This window comes from Leptonotus elevatus, chromosome 5, assembly GCF_054856555.1.
Source record: "Leptonotus elevatus isolate MCC_2025b chromosome 5, RoL_Lele_1.0, whole genome shotgun sequence".
In the NCBI taxonomy this organism is placed as follows: domain Eukaryota; kingdom Metazoa; phylum Chordata; class Actinopteri; order Syngnathiformes; family Syngnathidae; genus Leptonotus; species Leptonotus elevatus.
In genome coordinates, this window is record NC_141243.1 from 2,458,252 (window position 1) to 2,481,121 (window position 22,870).

Sequence of the window (22,870 nt, forward strand, 5' to 3'; positions counted from 1 at the left end):
CCAAATTTATTTAAAACAGCAAAGAGGAAGGACCAGTTAACTTTATCAAAAGCTTTTTCTGCATCCAATGATATAATAACTGCCTTTTTATCATGCCGCTGTGACATACTAATAAGGTTAAAGAGCCTTCTAATATTATTAGTAGAGTGACGCTCTTTAATAAAGCCTGTTTGGTCGCTATGAATGATTGTCGGGATTACTGTTTCTAATCTAGATGTAAAAGCCTTAGTGATAATTTTAATATCAGTGTTAATTAGTGAAATCGGACGGTAACTTGATGGAAGGGTGGGGTCTTTTTCTGGCTTTAATAAAAGTTTAATTGCTGCTGTATTCATGTGTGGGCGTATGTGACCATTAGTTTTAATTTCTGTTACTACTCTTAAGAATAGTGGAGCAAGCATTGACCAGAAGTGCTTTAGAAATATAGCCGGATAACCATCAGGGCCGGGTGCTTTGCCATTTGGCATACTATCTAGAGCACTGTACAACTCGTTTATAGTAAGTGGTGCATCTAACATATCTTTATATTCAGTAGTTACCTGAGGTATACTTAAGCTACTGAGGAATGCCTCAATATGCTCTGGGTTAGGTTTATTAGTTTCTGAGTATAAATTGTGATAATAATTATAAAAAATTTGATTAATTTCTTCTGGTGATTGTGTACATTCACCAGTTGTACCTTTAATAGCCGTTATAAGCGATTTTTCCCGATTACGTTGAAGTTGGTTTGCAAGAAATTTACCTGATTTGTTATTATATTCAAAGTTGTTGTATCTCAATTGTTGTATTATAAACTCTGTCTTTTTAGTTAACATGGCCTTACTTTGAACCTCGTCGCTGAACACGACAGAAAAGTTTGGCGAAAAAAAGAAAAGTTGACAAAGATTCTGAATTCACGCAAACACAAAGTGGACATTGTCGTTCAAGTGTCGTGGGGGGGGGGACGAATCAGCGCCCCGATCAGGTGAGGAAGAAGAAAAAGAGGAGGAGTAAGAGTTCCGACAGTGTTTGATGAGCATGTTAGCTCCCGGTTAGCGTGGGAACACGGAGGCCAGGTGCATTGTGGGTGCTCTATGAGATGGCCTTGGCCTCGGGTAAGAACGCTTCCCAGTACTTTATCAGCTGTTCACAAACACAGAAAGAAATATTATTATTATACAGTTACAAGCGATATGAAATGGTAAAAATGCAAAGTGAATAGTTTCAATATATTTTAGGCAAATATGTAATGTTATCCGTTGTGCTTTCTGGCATTTATCATTTATTTATGTCTACATGCATGTTCAGGTGAAAACGGCAAAGTAGTGACCAAGTATTTTTATTATTTACAGTATATATATTTTAAAGCTTCATGCGCATACAGTAGACTGTATACGTATGATGATGTTTTTAAGTATTTGACAGATATTTTAACAAATAATACTGTTAAAAACAGGTTTGAATCTATAATTACAGCTGAAGTGCAATGACAGAGTTTAAATATTATAGTAAAAATCTGTAAATATTTTGTGGACAAAAATTATTAAAAGATGCTTCAATACATATTCTCTGACAATAAACTGAAATAAATAATCTGTTGAATAACAAAATGTTATTCAAATGAGGGGGCGGTCCTAAGCGTGTCCTTGTTCGCCGCTCACTCGACCAATGAAAGGCAGTTTGCAATGGCGGAGCCCAACCCAAGACACGCTTAGGACCGCCCCCCTCATTTGAATAACATTTCATCCTGGCAGTATGGTCCAAAACGGCCAAAATTCCAAATAAATAAATGACTAAAAGCGAAAATAAAAATGGATATAAAAAATATAATTTGAAAATTAAATAAATAAATAAAAACTATAAATGGAAATAATTATATATATATATATATATATATATATATACACACACACACACACAAATAAATAAATTAGTTTTTACTTTTTTAATAACGCTTAGGACCGCCCCCTCATTTGAATAACATTTCGTCCTGGCCGTATGGTCCAAAACTGCCAAAATTAAAAATAAATAAGTGACTAAATAAATAAATGACTGAAAGTGAAAATAAAAAAACTAATATAAAAAATATAGTAAAAACACAAAAAACTAATGTATTTTGGCAGTATTGGTCCTAATAGTGTACTAAAACATGTTTAGATCAATTTATGCAGCTCTGAAAGTGTAATAAAAAGCATTCAATGCATTTTTTTAATAAAAAAAGTGCTTCAAAATATATTTTTTTAGACAGAAAATCTGTAGATACAAAAATTTATATATACAATATTTTATTGACAAAAGTCGACTAAAACAAGTTGGTATATATTTTTGATATAAAAAGGTAATCATTGTTTCCCACTGGATTAGCGTAATAAGTAATTCTGTTACAAAACATGTTCATATACAAAAGCATAAGATTCGTAATATGCGTGTTACAATGCAAAATTTGTGTTACCTGTTGTTGCGTGAGCGCGAGGGCTTCCAAGTATTTGGTGATAATGCTCTTGAAGTCGTTGACGCGATCCTTCTGCGATGACGCAAACGACCACAAGGTTGGTTACAAACGCTACAAGTGGGCGTGGCGCAGGCGGCCATGTTGTTCGCCGGCGGGCTCACCTCGAAGCGACTCACTTCCCGGCGGATGACTCTGGAAATCTGCTCAAAGTCTCGCTCCCCCTGCTGCACCCTGCCCTCCAACTGCAACACAGGGACGTTAGCGCCGTTAGCATCATTTGTACCAAGATGGCCCTTGAGGCCCGTAGCGAGACGCCGGCTCCCTCCGGTGGCAGAGGAAAGAATCGCTGCTTGAGTACAGTTTAGTTGTATTTAACTTGAGTGAGCTTCTTATTGGACAGGTGCGCCTCTGACAATTAAAGGCCACCCATTTTGATATTTAGGTGGAAAAACACATAAAGAACCACCTGAACATCCCAAAAAAAGTCAATGGACAGCGTGTGATCTCTTATTAATTAGTATTTGTAAAATGATGTGAAGAAGCGCATGTATGTACAAATTGTCGGTTGTCATGTGTCACATGACACACACAAAAAAAATCATCTTTACTCAGGGCAAAAAAATACTAACTATTATTAGATAAATATGAATATAGCAAATCACGTGTTCCGAGCTGAATTGTCAAATGTTTTGTTGTGATCGTTCCAGTAAACACGAAACAAACTTCACGAAGTAAAACATACAGAAGAAACCTCACAAATACTTTCGATATCAAAAATATTAGAAATATTAGAATAATGTTATGCACAATATATCATTTGTTTCACTATCAAACTCAGAAATGTTTTCTTTTTCCAAGCAGCAAGTGCGGAAAATGACGCAAAAGATCAAATGATAATTTTTTTTAAACAGTACTGATAAAAATTGCAATGTTAAAGTGATTAAAATATAACATTTAATATGACAAATGTTTAAAATATAATTTACAAAAGAACAATGATATAAAAAAAATGATGAAAATGGCATGAAAGTATGAAATTATGATAAAAAATATGACAAGAGATTTTAAAGAATATGATGGAAATAAAAGTCATTTAAAAACATGACTGATGACAGAAAACGACAAGTAGGAGAAAAATATGATGAAAGTCAAAATATGAAAATGTGATTTTACAATAATATAAAAATAAGGCAAATATGATGGAGATGACAAATTTAGATGCAATAAATACTACAACGGGACTTCAAAATGATAAAAATGAGACAGAAATATGAAACTGATAACATAAAAATAAATAATTGTAACTCTGAAAACATAAAAATTATGACATTTTGATTTAAATATAAAAAACGATAACCAGATATAAATGATAAAAATGTGAGTTAAACCATGTGAGATGAGACCAAAAAATTATTAAAAATGAGAGCACATATGATGCAAATGTGACAAGAAAATGATGAAAAAGAGAAAAACTATGCTAAAAATACGAGCACCATGTGGGCGGAGCTTAGAGTCCTACCTCTTCAATTTCCTGGTGAAGCGAGGCATGATGGGGAAAAAAAATTCAAGCAAAAAAAAACAATATATATATAATCATTATCAGTGCCTCAAAAATTGCTGAAAGTAAAAATAATGAATAATGTTTTCATTCATTGGGTCACAATGAGGTCAGTTGCAAATTCTATCTGTGATATTGTTATGTTTTTTTTGTTTTTATTTAAAGAAAGAGTAGCAGATGTCATTTTCATGCATGGCCCCCAGGGGGCATTGTGGCTGCATACACAAACTTAAAAATATGAATATTACCACATCGTTAGCCTAATAACATAATTGCCAAAGCCATTTTGATCTCATTGTAAAATAGCAATATACTTGAGGCAAAAGTTGAAAAAAATGACTTGGGCAATTGCGTTATGTTAACGATAAATTAAAAGCGTTTAAAAATAATACATTTGTCCACTTTTGTTTTTGCCCCAGCAATAATCTAAAAACACATTTTTCTTCTTCTTTTTACTTTGTCATGTTCGTGTTCACGTAAGGTGGACAATTAGCCCATCACAATTCGTGACATTTTTTTTTTACGAGAGGAAACGAACGTACGCGTGTGCGCGTTCCGGTGCGTGTGCTGTGCGGTTGCACGAGGCGTGTACATGCGTAGTAAATAAAGGCTTGTTGTAACTCTACTGACAAACGTTGACTTTTGACAGCAACACCATCTAAAGCCCCCCCCCTCGCCCCCCCGGCTCCTCCACTAACAGCGGACCCCCGACAGTGCGTGTGCTTTCTGACAGACGGCTCGCAGGCTGAATTTGTGGGCTGACGGGCTAATAAAAGTATTTTTTCTTCTTCTTCGCCTGGTAAAATTCCTCAGCCGCAAAAGCAAAAACTTTTCACTTGAGTGAGTAGCAAAGGTGCGTTTGTTTTATTTTCCACTGGACGTGCCAGGCGGACGGGTCTGGGAGGGGAGGGGCGGGGCTCGTGCTCCCCCCGCTATGTTGTTGTTGTTGTTTTTAACACGCAGACAATGAAGTCAGCAATAATTTCATGGCATCGAGTAGCTTTGCCTCTTTGATGTTGCTCGTGCTACATCTTTGATGCAACATGCTCTAGCAATAGGACGAGCTCGTTTATCCTCTTTGATATCAAATGTTCCAACAATGGGATACAATTGTGTGACCTCTGATCTCACTCACATCACCAGCGTTACCTCTTTGCTGCCGGATGTTAATGCGATAGCAGTGTTTACCTCTTGGATGTCACATGTTCAAACCCCTTTGATCTCATCAAACAAGGTTGAGAGCTAGCGCTACCTTTTTGATGCAACGTGTTCTAACAATGACAAGCCAGTGTTGCCTCTTTGATGTTGTGTCTCACCCCTTCGATACGACATGTTCTTACAGTGTCATACGATAGTGCCGCCTCATTGTAGCACTATTGTTACCTCTTTGATGTGACATGTTCTAACAATGTGATACTTTAGCGTTACCTCATTGATGCGACTCGTCTCACCTCTTCAATGTAACGTGTTCTAAAAGTGTCATAAGATAGCCTCACATTTGGGACACCGGTGTTACCTCTTTGGTGTAACATGTTCTAACAGTACAAGTTAACTTAGCGTCTTTGATATAAAAAGTACCAATGTGATTAGCCAGTGTTAATTCTTTGATGTTAAATGTTTTAATGTGATACACTGGCGTTACCTCATTGATGTGCCTTGTCTCACCTCATAAGCTAGCGTCACCATCGTAACGAGTATTACCTTTGATGTAACATGTTCTTTGTTTTTATTTTTCTAAATGTAACACGTTCTAACAATACAAGTTAGATTAGCCTCTTTGATGTAAAACATACAACAATGTGATAAGCTAGTGTAGCCTCTTTGATGTCACGTGTTCACGTGATAAGTGTTACCTCTTTGATGTTACATCTCCTAACAACGTTATGAGCTAATGCTTCCTCTTTGATGTAAAATGTTTTAATAATGTGATACACTGGCGTTACCTCATTGATGTGACTTGTCTCACCTCGTAAGCTAGCGTCACCATCGTAACGAGTATTACCTCTTTGATGTAACATGTTCTTTTTTTTCTTTTTCCAAATGTAACACGTTCTAACAATACAAGTTAGATTAGCCTCTTTGATGTAAAACATACAACAATGTGATAAGCTAGTGTTGCCTCTTTGATGTCACGTGTTCACGTGATAAGTGTTACCTCTTTGATGTTACATCTCCTAACAACGTTATGAGCTAATGCTTCCTCTTTGATGTAAAATGTTTTAATAATGTGATACACTGGCGTTACCTCATTGATGTGACTTGTCTCACCTCGTAAGCTAGCGTCACCATCGTAACGAGTATTACCTCTTTGATGTAACATGTTCTTTTTTTTCTTTTTCCAAATGTAACACGTTCTAACAATACAAGTTAGATTAGCCTCTTTGATGTAAAACATACAACAATGTGATAAGCTAGTGTTGCCTCTTTGATGTCACGTGTTCACGTGATAAGTGTTACCTCTTTGATGTTACATCTCCTAACAACGTTATGAGCTAATGCTTCCTCTTTGATGTAAAATGTTTTAATAATGTGATACACTGGCGTTACCTCATTGATGTGACTTGTCTCACCTCATAAGCTTGCGTCACCATCGTAACGAGTATTACCTCTTTGATGTAACATGTTCTTTGTTTTTCTTTTTCTAAATGTAACACGTTCTAACAATACAAGTTAGATTAGCCTCTTTGATGTAAAACATACAACAATGTGATAAGCTAGTGTAACCTCTTTGATGTTACATCTCCTAACAACGTTATGAGCTAATGCTTCCTCTTTGATGTAAAATGTTTTAATAATGTGATACACTGGCGTTACCTCATTGATGTGACTTGTCTCACCTCATAAGCTAGCGTCACCATCGTAACGAGTATTACCTCTTTGATGTAACATGTTTTTTTTTTTTAATTTTTCTAAATGTAACATGTTCTAACAATACAAGTTAGATTAGCCTCTTTGATGTAAAACATACAACAATGTGATAAGCTAGTGTTGCCTCTTTGATGTCACGTGTTCACGTGAAAAGTGTTACCTCTTTGATGTTACATCTCCTAACAACGTTATGAGCTAATGCTTCCTCTTTGATGTAACATGTTTTAATAATGTGACAGGCTCGTGTTACTACCTCTGTGATGCTACATGTTTTTTCCAGCGCTAGTGTTGGCTTTTGGATGCTGCTCATGCCACCTCTTTGATGTTACAACGTGATGAGCTTATGTTACCAGCGTCTTTTTTTTAAAAACAGCTTAGACTTATACAAAAATTAACAATGCCATAAGTGACTTTAAATAGCTCTTACATCACGTGCTGAGTTAGTGTTACCCTCTGATGTCACGCATTAACAATACGACACATTTGCGTTGCCTCTTTGACGCCGTGTGCTACTTTTTTTTTTTTTACCTCTTTGATGTCTTCTTTGGCCTGCTGCAATTTGTCGGGCTTGTTCGAAAACTGCAGTTTGACTTCAGCCTCTCGTTTCTTCTGCAGGAGAAGTTGCGTGTCCTGCCACTTCTGCCAGGTCTTCACGCGCTGCTCAAACACACCCTGCACACGCACACGTCACATGGTCAGACGTGTAGCACACTCGGCATGCAGCGAACCGCCTGGCTACAGCGCGCCTCATCGTTCCCGCATTAAAAGCAACCATCGTGTTTCGATGTTTTTGACAAGTCGGAATTCTGGGCTGTCAGTGTAGTACCACATTGTGCCACAACGTGCCGGCCAAGCAGCGAGCGCTACTGGAAAAGACGGGTGAGTGTGTGTGTGTGTGTGTGTGTGGTGGGGGGGGGTTACCGACCCATAGAGCAGTAAAAAGTTCATATTTTGTCCGGAATGAATTTGATAACTTCATTATTTTCCATGTAGAATTAATACCTTTAAAAACTAATTTTCCACTTGCTGTCGACTGAAGATGACATCACCTGTGCTGAGGAAGTAGGTAACGACCAATCATGGCTCAGTTTGTTGACCAAACCCAGAAAACAGGTGAGCCATGATTGGTCGTTACCTACTTCCTCAGCACAGGTGATGTCATCTTCAGTCGACAGCAAGTGGAAAAATTTGTTTTTAAAAGGTATTAATTGTACAAGAAAAATAATGACGTTATCAAATTCATTCTGGACCAAATATGAACATTTTACTGCTAAAATGGCTCAACGAGTCAAGTATCCCGTTCACATCAAGAAGCCGACGCGTGTACAGGGAGAGACCGATTATCAGCCGGGCCGATTACCTTTATTATATACTTTATTTATGGATTTATTTAAAGGATCTTTGTGCAGTTTGTCACATTTTTTTTTACTCGCGACTGCCACCTCTGGCCCAAAGCGTCACTGCAGCATCTGTGTCAGGCTCGTTCACGGTGCGTGTGCGAGTACGTGCGCGACGTTAAAGCGACAGCCACAGAGATGAGGTAAGAAAAACTCCGCCCTACCCTCCCCCAAAAGAAACTGCGGCGGGTGCAGGGTCCGCGCTCTACTACAAAAGGGAAGGAAGATAAAAGCTGATCGGTGCAGTCAGAGTAAAACAGTCAGGGCTCTTCGTACTCATCTGGGCATTGGTGGCGCATGCATAATGTAAAAAAAAAAAAGCTTTAACATGACCCTTTTATTAGATGGCACAATGCACCTTTAAATTTCCACTTTATAAAAAAACACTGGAAACTTATTACACTTCATTTTTTTTTAAATAAAAATAAATAAATAAATGATTAAATGAAGAAATGATGTTGAAATTTTGGAAAACTTAATGGAATTATTTCCACCTTGACGGCGGCGAGGAGGCGCACGTAGTCGCCGAGGAGCTCGGCCAGCAAGTAGAAGTCGGCGTTGGCCTGCTGCTGGTACTGCTGCTCCAGCTTCTCCTCCACCTCGGCCAGCTGAGACAAGGCTCGCGACAGCGCCGTGTGGTCCTCGCTGTTGCCCAACATGGCCGCCGACTTGGCGAACTGCGCCGTGTTCTGGGACAACTCTGCCCGTGCGCGCGCGCACACACACACGCGCACGCACACACACACGCGCACACACACACACACACACACACACACACACACACACACACACACACACACACACACACACACACACACACACACACACACACACACACTGAGCTGACGACAAGACGTGCTGCACTATTTCATGATGTCATGGATGTAAACGCACGCGCGCACACGTCCACATTTACACACGCAACCCGCTCGCGCTACTTGCGTACCTTTCCTGTGACACACAAGCGACTCGACGCTGGCGTGAAGTTTCCTCAGTTGTACGTCGAGATTGTCAAAATGTTGTTGTTTCTCCTCGAACCACTGACACACACAAAAACACACACATGAAGCCGTCCATCACGGTAACAAGATTACACCCCCCCGCCCCCCCTCGCACCCGACCCCCCCCCCCCCCCCCCCCCCCTCGGGCAACTCACGGCATCCGACTCGTTCATCTTGATGGTCATCTTGTTGACGGCGTCGGCCGCCTTGTTGACCATCCTGAGGAGGCCCGCGCTGCTCAGAGCTTGCGTGTTGACGGCCCGCGGCAACTGGAATCACACGCACGCGCACACAACTCACCAAAGACACCCTTTTTTCGCTGCGTTGCGGTTCAGCGTGAACGGTACCAGGGGTGTTGAAGAGGGGCGAGGGAATAATAGCGAGAAGCCAAAGGCAGAGGTAATGATGAGGGATTAGTGGAGCAACGGATCGGAAAAATCACGTCGCATTTGGGTCAAAAGTAACCCAATGATGGACCAACCCAACTTTCTTTCAAAATGACGCCATTTTTTCACCCAATTAAAGGATCTGCCCAATAATTATGACTTGTTTTATGCTGAAAGACTCATTTCTTGACGCAAACTTGACTCAAATCGAGTCTCAAGTCGCGGATTGGTCCATTTTTGACCCAACTGTTTTTAGAGTGTATTTTGTGAAGCGCTTTTATCATGAAATTTAAAAAAATCTATTCAAAATGTCTAATATAGTCGTGTAGGATTTAGGAACAACTTTTTAAGTGCATTCTTATTTTTACATGGTTCAGGTGTAAAATAACAAGACATTCATTAATGGCTTTAAATTGTCTTCCTATAATCCAAACAGCTAAATTTGAGATTTTGAGTTGAATGTTTTCCTTTTTTAATGGGCAAAAGACAAAGTTCTATTTATCTTTTTTTTCCTCTGGGCCAGGTTGGGTCAAAATGCCAGGGCCGAATTGTAAGGTATCGGGTTCTCACGGAGGGTGTCGATACCAGCCTCCGATACTTGAGGCAAAAAAAACCCCACAATAATCTGGCATCGATTACATCCTGCGATGGTTTCAAATTTCAAATGCTGGCTTCACTAATTCACCAGATTTATTTGACATACATCACACAAGACCACCTAACTATTTTTCTGTGGCTCTGTGTTAAAGTGATCAGCCACAGCAAATTCTGACTTTGTTGAGTTCTGTGTAGAAGGTAAACAAGCACCATGGGAGCTAGCTAGAGAGCTAGCTAGCTAGCACCTGGGGCTAAAGGCAAACCTTGGCAGGGTTTTTACTTTCTGCACCTGGATTTGCCACCTTTGAATATATGCCACACCAGATGCTGGTGTCATCTAATTATCCAACTGCAAGATATCATGTCTGTGTGAAATCAATATACCGTCTTTTCTGAGTTCTGTGTTAAAAGCACAAGCGGATAAATTCCGTCTCTTCTGTTGTGACTCCGTGGGGACGTCTGTGTGTGTGTGTGTGTGTGTGTGGGGGGGTGTGTGTGTCTGTGTGTGTGGTGAGCTGAAAGCATACAACTGATGCTAAGCTAACGTGGTGGCGTGACGGCGCCCCCCAATGGAAGAAGCTGGCGTCGTGTTTGATGACACAAAATGACTTGTGACGTTTGTTTCTCCCCGTTTAATTAGCCGCCGCCGTCTCGCGTTGGACACAATCGCTTTGTCGCCGTCTCGCCCTCCCCCGCTTTAATTCCCGTCATTCCGCGCAACCTCCCTCAAAGCGATTGGAACGTCGTCCGCATTCCAGATTAAATCCGAGCGCCGGCGTGAGAGCTCATTTTTCTTCATTTCGGAAAAGTTTACTTTCGCACGTGGTTGGTCGCACCCCAACCCCCCCTCAAAGCCATTTAAGCGGAGGCGTGGTCTCGGGGGTCCTTGTTGAGGCTAAATGAAGGGAGGCGGGGTGGGGGGGTGGGGGGGTTAGGGACCACGGGGTGCTTTTCATTTATAGCCCCCCTCCTGGTTGTGTATCATTAAGTGGGCCGGACGGGACGCCGCGCTCACTCAAGCGTCCCACAATTCATCTGTTAAGTCGCTGACAGACCGCCATTTATTTCGTAGGCCACGCCCCCGCGCTCGCCAGCCTGCTCCCAGAGGGTACCACAGGGTGTGGGGGTGCGAGACGTTTGTTTGTTTGTTTGTTTGTTTACCTCGGGACTCTCCAGGAATTGCACGAGGTCGGGATCCTTGAGCAGGACGGGATGCTGCACCGTGCGCATCAGGTACCTGCGCCACGACATCAAAGAGGTTGTTCAGAGCATGTGACGTCATCAGAAGACGCGGCGGGAAGAACATGTGACGTCGGATGAGGCAACACCAACTCGTCAGGTGAAGAATGTGAACTCAAAGAGATAAGACTTAAGACGAGAGGTGAACACAAATTCCAAAATGTGAAATCAAAGAGGCAACAATTGCTCATCAAATTAGAGATGGACCGATTATCGCTTGGGCCGACTAATTATTTATATTTTCATGGATGCCTCTGACCCTGGGAACTCTCCGCACTTTCTGTCTTTCTTTGAAATTAAAACTAGATGGAGTACATTTTTAATACTTCTGATATATATATATATACATTTTTTTATTTACTGTAGCAAATAATTGGGAGCTATTTGCTTAAGTTTTTATTTAACATTTGAAGACTGCCTTTGGAAGATTCCTGAACTTTTATTAGATTTGATGTATATTGACTAAGATTTTATTTTTTTTAACTCCAATATTTTACGAACCCTAAACGTTGTTCAATAACATATGCTTACAAAAAAGATTTGGGGTTTGTATTTTTTGCCAATATTTTCCCTTTTAGTAGTCCTTAATAATAATAATAATAATAATAATAATAATAATAATAATCGGTATCGGCCCTGAAAACCCTCCATTATCTCTACGTCAAATATTTGAGAATGTGAAATCAACGGTAACACTCGTTCATCTCGTTAAAGCAACACGAAGGAGCTTTCAGTTGATGTTGATTATGGCGCCGCCCAATGGACAAAAGCGGTAATGTTTCATGATGTTTCAACATCAAAGAGGTGACATCATCGTACCTCTCCAAGGCCAACCTTCTCTTCTCCACAAACTCGTTTGACGATTGGTCCTCCTTCCCGACCTTCACCTTGGTCATTCCTACACGCAAATGTATCATATCGTCACCCTCCTAAAAATGATGTCATTTTTTTGCTTTTTTTTTTTTTGCCTAAATCAACTCCTCTTGATGCGAATGGTTACATTTTTAGTATTTCCTGAAAAACTGAAAAAAAGGACTAACCCTAACCCCTGTTTTAACTCATTCACTCGCAGCCATTTTCACTGAAGCAAGCCCCTTCGCTTCAGTCTGTTTTACTGGATTTTGACTGATTTTGCAAGACCCACAGAATATTGTGTTCTATTGCTATAAAAACATGGAAGCTACCAAAAGAAAGATTAGAGTCTCTTCTTTCATCAGGCAAAAAAAGTATATTTCTATCTGTTTACGTTTTGAAGCGATTAGCATTGGAATATACCTAAGGTTCATCATTATTCACAAATCTGTTTAGAACTGTGGGTAAATCAGCTCTTTTGCAACACGGCCCAGGTTGATCTCTTCTACTCTGCTACCACCTGCTGGCCGTTTTTGTAATAACTACCATTGCTTTAAGCGACCTCTTCGGGTCAAAGGCTGCATCAAAAAAACATTTATTTATTTTTTTAAACGTATAAATCTGTTTTTGGGACCATGGCAATATTTAAAATAGAACTTGTTTATACATTTTTGGGAGCAAATGAGTTAAGAAGACATCAATATATGTGAACTGTGAAGAAGCTGCGTTTGTGCTGCCGCAGCAACGTACCCACGATGCTCTTCTCGGGCGCGGGCGGCACGATGTAGCCCACGTGCATGTATTTGGACGCCAGCTTCCCGTGAAGGCCCAGGAAGTCGCTGAAGCGGCGCTTGACCGAGAACTCGGTGAGCCTGAACAACGCCGCCGCCGCCGACACTTTGGTGGTGACCTTGTAGGCCATGTACGCGTTCATGCCGTCGCCTGGGAACAAACAAAATGTGGTCACGCGATGACGAGAAATGGCGGCCACGCGGATCGCGTGGCGCGCTTTGAGTTGAGGACGATGAGTGAAGAGGAAGGACTCACCGACTTTTTCGGGGTCCGACACAGAGATGAGAACGTCCAACGTGTCGCTGGACTCTTCTTCGAGCTGAACAAAAGCAAAACGCAACATGCAACATTGTTACATGTGTCCGCTTGTTTGTTGGCGGACGTTTACCTCATCGAAGGAAGTGTGCGTAAACATGTCGTCGTGGGCGTGTCCTAAGCGTGGCGTGATGGCGGAGCTGGGCGGCGTGATGGGGGTGATGGCGGGCGAGGGGCCGTCCGACAACAGCACGTCTCTCTCCGGACTGTCCAGCGACACCTCCTCTGTGGCTTCTATGACACACGCACACACGGAAGACAAAATGGAGGCTGGCTCGTTCCAGAGACGACGGCCGTGTTGGGAATCATTTCTTCAGCCATTTTGTAGTGTTGTTTGAATGTGGTAAGCAGGCGCCCTCTTGTGGTAGAGGAAAGTATCACTGAATGAAATGTTGAAATTGTGCATGATACAGTGAAGTATAAAGTTATGTTTAACTTTTATGGTAAAGCTATTTGCATTTCATCTTCTAGCGTTGTCATTCGTTTATTTACGTACAATTTTTATGCAACTCAGGCACTGCAATGCCCTCACATGTGGGCAAGGACAGCCACATTTGCCGATGCCCTTTAAGCCATTTATTGAATGGCAATAACAGGCAAATACAAAATGAACACATTTGTAAAAAGCAACAGCACCAACTGGCAGTCACTAACTAGGCCACGCCCATTCTTTAATTTTGATTTCAACACACAAATACTGCAGGACATACGGCTACTCGATTATGGGATTTTTGGTACAAAACAAGAAAATGTTTAAATGTAAAAAAAACTAATTAAAAAATATTAAGGCAAATTAAATTCTTTCAAACACTATAATTAACTAATTTTATTAACTTAGTTATTTTAAAATTTCAACAACTCAAAAATTTGCATTAATAATCTTTTTTTAACAACTATGCTGGTTTTGTAATTGTGGAGTGTAATAATTAAAATTGTAATTAAATTTCGATGAATTGCACATCCCTTCACAGTAACATACATTCTCATTTACTTTGTCTTATTTTTTGTTAGTATATTTTTATGCAATAGAGTGATATTTTTTTATTTAGATCATTAAAAACCAGCAACAAAAAAAATATCAGTATTTTTTTAATTTATTTAATAATTTTAAATAATTAAATAATTAAATTTAATAATATTAAATTGATATACAAATAAATAGTTACAGGCTTGGTCACGGAATTATTACAACTGACAAGTCCTTGCATGCTTTATGACGTCATGGAGCGAGCGCTTACCTGCAAACAGGTCGTCTGCGTCATGGTCAAAGTCCTGCTTGGGGCCGTTGGCCCTCCCGCTGCTTTGGTCAACTTCCTGCAGTGGGACAAACAGAAATGGCGTCACACCGAGAAACGAGCTCAACACGTGGTCGACGCTCGTCCAAAGCACCGGAGGCGTGTCTTGGCTCTGCCGGCACGTGGAACGGCCACACGGCGGTTACGCCTTTCAATATTGACACAAGTGAGGTGCCGGCCGACCGTGTCTTTTCGCGCTCAAACGCTTCCTTTGATATCACTTTGACAGGCAAAACAAGTTTGAAAATAACCCAAAAAAAAGGAACCCCCGTTTCTCATGGATGTTATGATCCAAACAGAGAGAGACCACATAAAAAGAACGGACTTTTCTTTATAGTTTTAGTCTTTTCCACACGCTTAAAAATAATAATAAAAACAAACATGTATCTAAACACAACAAAATGATCAACCCAACAATATCAGGTAGCTTAATGCTAACAGATAATGGGAAAGGTCATAGGCGGCTAACACAAATTAGCATAGGAAGTATGGTATCCTTTTAGGGGATCACATACAAACTAAGCAGAGCACAAACGAGAATTTACCATTTCATATTTAGAAAGCAAAAGCTTCAACCAAACCATATTATTTGGTTTTATAAAAGTCTGAGCTTAATGCTAACATAAATATGCAAAACACCATTGGCATATGAATGAAGAAAATTTAATATTTAAACAGCAAAATGGCCTGCTAGCTGAATGCTAATTGAAAATAACTTTGATGTTACAGTAGGCTATTGTTAATACTCAACAACCGGTACGGGTAGTCATTCTACTCAAGTAAAAGTACTCCTACTTACGAATATGGCTCAATTACAAGTAAAAAGTAGTTCTCCAAATAATACCTACAGTAAATATTCAGTAAAAAGCAAGTAGTTTTGATTAGTTTTTCGTAATACACCAAATAGATCGCATAAGAAATAAAAGATTGAGCCCCCCAAAAAAACAAGTAAAAAGTAAAAAGCGTATCTTTAAAACATCTCCTACTTTACCCATACAGAGTGGCAAGACATACAAAAACGCTCACAGGTCTGCTATCCTCTGTAAGAAGAACAAGCGTTACTAGTTAGGGACCTTCTTTGCCTCTTCTGTGATTGCGCTGCATCTCTTCTAGTAGAACTCAGCGATGCCCAGCATGTTGTGGCACAACACTCGACGGTGTGCAACTCTTTATTCAAACCTTCGTGAACACCGCACAAACCCATTAAAAAGAACAATGGCGTAAACATTTGTGATGCAGTCGGTGAAGGCGCCCTACAATAACAACACATTTCAATTGAAGAAAATGACAACCAGGAGCTTCCTCACTCCTGATTCAGCACAAACACACAAAACAGGAAGACAAACATGAGCAGGGAAGAATTTCAACTGCTGACTGGACAAAAAAGTGAAACAAAGGAGTGAACTGTCAATCCAAACCAGTGTTTCGCAATCTTTATTGACCAAAGAAAAATGTTACAAAAAGTGGACAAAGAGGTTAGCGGTGTATACCTTCTGTCATCTCGTGGAAGAACATTTGATTTTTTTTTGCCCGTCAATATACGTTGCTGCCATTGATAAACATTGAGATACAGCATTATTTGTACCACTCAAGTGAAATTGGATTTCTCATGAGACACCTGATGACCTCTGAACTTTGGCAGAATAGTCAGTCAAATTGATCCAACCCACCAAACCAACAAAAAATCTGTGTAAAAGATAACTAAACACACCCAAGTAGCCACAGGGAATTCCTGTGTTTCCCTATTGTCAGTGAACGTCCCATTCTCACCTGCGTGACTGTCACCTGACGCACGGCCACCGATATGCGCGCGCACCTAATCAGTCTTGTTTGCTCGCGTCAAAACAGGACATCCTCGACGGCTTCCGTAGACACATTAAAGTCACGACACATTATTTATTATTAAACCGTTTTTTGAACAGCTTTTTGTTGACAAATAGTCGTATTCTACCAAAGGAGCAAATTAAGAATTGTTTTTAAAGGTCCCCCTCCTCCGTCCGCGTGCTAGCTTGACAACACAGCCAAGCCCAGCCCTCTCCAATCCCGACTCACCTCGCGAGGGCCGACCGCCAGCTCCTGGAACAGGTCCTCAGCGTTCTCCACCTCCTGGAAGTCACTGTAGTTCGGCGCAGGGTCCCTGGCTGTGGCCGCCATTGCCTGCGTACGTGGTTCCCGAAGGGGGGTTTGCTTTGAGCTAACTAACGTAGAACTCACGATGACGGCTACGGCTACAGCCAGGAGCTAACCTCCGCGGCGGAGTAACTGACAAGCGGGAGGGGCGGGGCGGAGGAGTCATGTGGGGTGCCCAGTGTGGTCATGTGACAGGAAGTGACTTGGCTAGTCGGGAAGCGCATACGTTTTTAATGAGACTTCATTGACAAACTTATTTAACATTAAAAGTTAAAACGTTGTTTTTTTTAAAAGAACTAATCAGTCCATGTTGTTATAGTTCATTATGAGCATGAGGAAAACGGTTCTATCCGGTCCAGGAAAGCAAAAGATTGCTTTGGTTTCGCACTGTTAGCATGAATGCTAACATGGAAACAGTCGAGAAGCTGGTGTCGTTCGAGAATGAAACCATGGCAGGTAACGTGCACACAGTTTTCATGTAAATATGTCTATCAAAAAAATTATAAACGGACTATAATTTAAAACGCATTCAGGGCATAGTAATTTTTTTGCACGGAAACGTATTGCTGCCACACTAGAGGGACAAGTTAAGTTTCATTGAAGTTTTCACATTAAAACAAAGCAATTCCTTCCGGTTCAGGTCACTGGCGTAGTCTTATGTAGGTATATTATTATTACAATATTGTTATCTAGCTACTAACTTTGATTTATAAGACACAACGAAGACTGAACCGGAAATCAAACTTGTGTTTTAACATAATAACTTATCACATTAAACACACACGATCAGGGGTGCAAACCTGCAAGGCAGTCTCCAGACTGGTCATGACTGACTAAATGCAAACACACTCTCTCACAACAGATATCATCGGCCATGAGAAGTCTGTGCAGACAGATGCCGTGGCGTCAGATGCCATCACCACGACCGACGCCGGCGTTAACGTGGAAGCAGACTGGGAGGAGCAGCTGGTTACCATGTTGGAGTGTGGCATACCACTAGCGGAGGAGCACAATAACCTGGTCAAGCAGCGGCAACGCGAGGATGCCGAGCGACAAAAGTCGACAGCCGAGATGCAAAAGAAGAAGGCCGATACCATCCGTCAGCATCAGGTCAACGGCGAACATGCTAATATAAACCAAGCACTGGCAGTCACCAGCTAAAATGCTAATGCTACCTCCAGCGCTGGGATCCAAATCCATGCAGACTTAATGCGAACATGCCGTAAACTGAGTGTCGCTAATTCAATGCTACATGCAATTGTAAGAACACAGAGCTAAACAAGCTAAATGCTATATACGAGTCACTGGCTATGCGCTATCAGTAGCAAAATACTGGGAGTCATAACATGCTAAAACAAGCTAGTCTTTGTTGGCGCAGGTTCAGCTGGACAAGCTGGACACGCTGCGAGTGAAGCTGCAGCTTAACAACTCCAAAAGCACGCGCAAGAACTTCCTGTCCAAGAAGATGGAAGTCTGTGCCGAGAAAAGCCGTGCAGAGGACGACAGGAACAGGTACGTGCTAAGCTTATGGGAGTAGATGCCACGGTCTTTCGACTTCCGGGTTTCACACATCAGCGTAGTTTCCGGCCACTGATGGCCGCTGCGTTCCAACACCCCCCCCCCCCCCCCACACACACACACACACACCGCGCACTCCCGCCCACACGTCGCAAACAGGAAACGGAAACAAAGCTGATGTGTGAAAACCAGGAAGTCGGAAGTCCCGCCTCCTCCGTGGCATATACCCCATACAAGACCCTTGCTTTTGAATGCTAACAAATGATTGTGGGTCACTGTTAAATGATAACACCTACTAAACAATCTTAATACTGAGAACCGCTGGTGTTAGCTAGCCGCTAAAATGACAGCCGTTTGCCACAGTGATGAGCCTTTGCTGCCCACAGGCTGACCAAGGAGTTGCAGGAGAGTGCCGATAAGATAACTGAGCTAGCGCGTGAGCAGGATGAGGATCAGCGATCCAGCCAGAAGGAGATGGACACTCTGAAGGAAGAGATGGAGAGAGTAAGGCAGGAGGCCAAAGATGCCGAGATCCTCGCCTTGCAAGACCAGCTCAGTGCCGTGGAGGCGCAGCGAGACGTCGCCATGGAGCGCATAAAGGCTTGGCTCAAAGAGGTACTGGCAGACCATCATGGGCTAAATGCTAACATGGGCAAGATACTGGCTGGCATTGGCCACGTGCAACATGTCACCATACGCTTAACACTGGGAGGCAGTGGCTAAATGCTACATGCTAACATACGCGTAACACTACTCGACAGCTGCTAAATGCTACATGCTGCATCCGTTCCAGGTGTCCGAGTATGTGTTGTCACTGCGGCCCGCCCATCACCAGGAGAAGGCGAGCTGGGCGACCAAGGAGGCGGCGGTGCGAAGGAACCAGGCAGAGCTGGAGAAGCGATTCGAGGAGGTCCTTGCACAGTTGCATCAAGGACACGAGTTGGAGTCCCTGCCACGCATCAACGTGCCCGCACTGCCATACATACCCACGGTACCACCACGCACACCCCACCGACTGCAGCCAATCGAGATGAAACTCTACATTAACGGGTGTTTTTTTTTCTTCCTCCAGGCCGAGCTGAAGTTCAGACAGATGATGAAATCACTCGTTCCTATGCCGCCGCCCCAGCACCGCATGCCTCCATCCCCACAGCGCCACTACGCTCCGCCCCCAATGTACCCGCAGCGCCACCCGCCGCCCCACGCCAGATCGACCCCGCCTCTCAGCCACTCGCCGACGCCACCCGCCTACCCGGTCGTTCCGTCACCACCGGCCGCCGCCTCTTCCGGCCCCCTGGACAAGGTCTTGGACAAGCTGGGGGTGCGCTTCCCACAATGCACCAGGGGGCAGCTGACGCATCTGCTGCAGCAGGTGAAAAGCGCCCGCGGAACCCTGGCGGGCATGTCGGTGGAGCAGGTTGGCGATCAGGTGGGCCTGGTACTGGCACGGGGCGACGCGCACAGGCCGCCACCGCCGAAACTGTGCCTGATGTGCCAGATGGCTGTGGACCTGGAAAGCCGGCACCCGTTCTCCTGTGCTCACGCCATCCACAGGGACTGCATCCGCGTATGGATCCAGTCCAGTGGCAACAACTCGTGCCCCTTCTGTCCCACGAGGTGAGCACGCTAATGCTAGGTGGCATAGCATCTAAATATTACTTGGCAGAAGATGAATTTTATTTGTTTTGTTTTTGCGGAATTTTGGTTATTAAAGTTGAAAATTAAAACTTTTAAGCTAACAATGTCTTTGTGGTGGTTTCATAGCTAAGCTAGCATTACTTTATGCTATCATGGGGTTCCTAAAGTTGAGCTTTTAATACCATTTAGCTTGCATGGTGCCCAAATGTGGAGCTTATGTTAGCATTTAGCTAGCACGGGTAGCTCTTACATCATCAGGCTCTATCTGACTGGAAAATAAATGCAACATTTCCATTTGTTTTCATGTTTCACAAATTTGAAGATTATGGTGATCTCGTAAAAAAAATTTTTGTCTCTCAAAACATCCATCGCAGCTGGCAATGTGTGACACCAGGCGCCAACATTTATCGAGCTATTGAATTGATCTGAAGTGGCTCCCAACCGTTAAGCCTTTTGTTAGCGTTAGCCAGGGACTCTCACTTCATGTTAGCATTTAGGATCTAGTTACCAACGTTACATTTATATTATTAGCTTTTAGCTTGTTTGGCTGACAAATGTTTTTCTTATGGTAGCATCTATTATCTACCCTATGTCATTACAAGTGTTAAACTTGTGTTAGCATTTAGCTCGTGGCTCACGAATATTTAGCTTATGTTAACATTTAGCAGGGAAACCAGTGTTTTATGTTAACACCAATATGGCCCAGTTTTAACTTATCTTAGCATTTAGCCACAGACCATTGTGTAGCCAATGTTAGCATGTTTGATTTGTATTGGTAAACATTAGCACCATACTGCTAACATGGGCATAAAAATAAAAAATAAAAAAAACATTTAGCCCTTCTGACGTTTTCCACTAGCTTAACGCTGAGTTGAGGGGGTCGATGTGGCGAGAATGAGTGTATCTTAGCGTAGTTTAGCGGCGTCCTTCGGGAGCGGCGAACAAACACGCTAACAAGGTGTTCTCATGCTCGCCGTCAACCGCAATCGACCGCGTGACGCGACACCCCACAGACCCCATCCCCAACGGCTGCCGCCCGGGAACAGATACGCATTAGGATGCCGCCCCCTGCTGGTATCCGGCAGCCATTTTGCGTTTCGTTAACGACTTTTTCTTGAAAGGTTGTTTTGATTAGCATCCATCATGGCCGCGGTTACATCAATTAATGCTGTTGACGGCGGCGGCCCCCCACGCCCCCATCCCCGCTCAGCCCCCCCCCCCCCCCCCCCGCCTTCTGGCATTAAAGTCCTGTCATCCCAGCTTGGCCCCCCAGCGCAGAGCTGTCAATTAAATGTGATTGACTGGCTAACAGCAGCACATAAATACAAAAAAACAACTGACGGGAAAATCTATATATGCCCCCCACCCCACCCTCCTGTCTGCCCCCCTTCCTCACCCGCTTGTCAACTTAAGTCCCGCCTCCTCACTGAACACGCAACCAATTAGCAACATTCCAGCCGCCGACATCAAAACCTCAAGTGTTGTCCAAAAAACAAGTTGCAATTTAGCACCTGAGTAAACCCCCGTTAGCACTTAGCATGTGTCACTAGCGGTGCTTAGCGCCGGGACGTCCAAACTTTTTCCACAAAGGGGGAAAACAAACAAAATGGAAGGAAAGATGGGGAGGCCAACTTCATGTTGTGATCACTGATCACAAAACATGCTAAAATTCACTAAATGTTAAGTTCTTAAATGTATTTGAGTGGGGGGGGGGGGGGAGCCTGCACTACACACAAGCAAAGGCAAAAGCTTTTAGTGTGTAATCTGTGTTCAAAATGTATTTAAATAAAGAAAAATATATTTGAAATATTCAACTTTTCTGATTAAGAAAAATTTACATCTTGCAACATTAACCTTAATAGCGATCCCCTTTAAAAAAAAAATTTTTTTTACAGTTTTAAAATTTTGGACAATTTTTAGTTTTTATGTTAAAAATATGTGTGGTACCATTTACCATTTCTTTTCCATTTTAATTTTGACAAGATTTTTTTAACCTTGTAAATAAAATGTTTTTCATTATTTCATCTTTTCCCCTGTTTTTTCATGCATTTTTTTTTAACACACAGCAAGCCAGTGAAAACAGTGCAGCAAACTTTGGAGACGTCTGGCTTGTTAGCATTGTTAGCATATCATGCTGTCTGCATAGCAGTTAGCCACATTAGCATGTTGTTTTGTTCCCAGGCTGGTCAACTTGTTACATATTTTGACTTGATTCTAATGTTTGTGACATAAGCATGCTGGGCGAGGCTTTATTGACGTTGCAGTCGTGTGGTGATGAGTCATCGTTGTCATCTTTTAGCCGCTGGCCAACGATTATCAAGCTAGGCCCTGCTGCTGCATCATAAAGTGAAAACTGAACTCAAATCTTTTTTGTGTTCAAAGTGAAAAATGTTTTCACCGTCACAAATCTTTGAAAAGTCCACCGAGACGTTTGCTAAGCCGCTAAAAGCTGCGAGCTAGAGAGATTGATGCTCCAAGCGGATTGAGCTCTGCGCTTGTTTAACAGACGTCAAAAAGGTCCACTTAGCTGGCTCAATTGATGATGTCTGCCTGGCAAATTGGCCTTTGATGCCGGCCCCTGAATGCCCCCCCCCACTCCCACGGGGGCCCTAATGGGTGCCTGCCTAATAGCGCCCTCCATCACGCGCGAATATAAAACGTGACAATTAGCCAAACGAGCTTTAGCAGGAGGGGACAAAAACAAGATGCTAGTTTTGGACATAGACACCTGTGGGGGCACAAAGGGGGGACGCACAAGTCAAAGTGATAAATTCAACCTCATCGATTGGACAGCACTTAAGAGACCATGTATCCAGTTAAAGGCTACACGCTAGCAGGAACTAAAACTGGCAG

General features: G+C 42.4%; 2 protein-coding genes across 2 annotated transcripts; one reads left to right on the plus strand and one right to left on the minus strand.

Annotated features, from left to right (window-relative positions):
• Window positions 1–415: 415 nt before the first annotated feature.
• snx2 (sorting nexin 2) lies at window positions 416–16,972 on the minus strand. Its single transcript, XM_086075338.1, has 14 exons — window positions 16,784–16,972; window positions 14,675–14,750; window positions 13,510–13,670; window positions 13,377–13,440; window positions 13,080–13,271; window positions 12,297–12,375; window positions 11,400–11,475; window positions 9,411–9,524; window positions 9,201–9,294; window positions 8,749–8,954; window positions 7,386–7,529; window positions 2,593–2,673; window positions 2,432–2,503; window positions 416–1,122 (listed from the first exon to the last, which is right to left on the minus strand). The coding sequence occupies exons 1-14, from the start codon at window positions 16,883–16,885 to the stop codon at window positions 1,072–1,074; spliced, it is 1,512 nt and encodes a 503-aa protein (XP_085931464.1). The 5' UTR covers window positions 16,886–16,972; the 3' UTR covers window positions 416–1,071.
• A 272-nt stretch (window positions 16,973–17,244) lies between these two features.
• rnf214 (ring finger protein 214) lies at window positions 17,245–21,161 on the plus strand. The gene is made up of 6 exons (XM_086075362.1): window positions 17,245–17,317; window positions 17,724–17,971; window positions 18,240–18,373; window positions 18,766–18,994; window positions 19,173–19,370; window positions 19,452–21,161. The coding sequence occupies exons 1-6, from the start codon at window positions 17,257–17,259 to the stop codon at window positions 19,998–20,000; spliced, it is 1,419 nt and encodes a 472-aa protein (XP_085931488.1). The 5' UTR covers window positions 17,245–17,256; the 3' UTR covers window positions 20,001–21,161.
• Window positions 21,162–22,870: the final 1,709 nt, after the last annotated feature.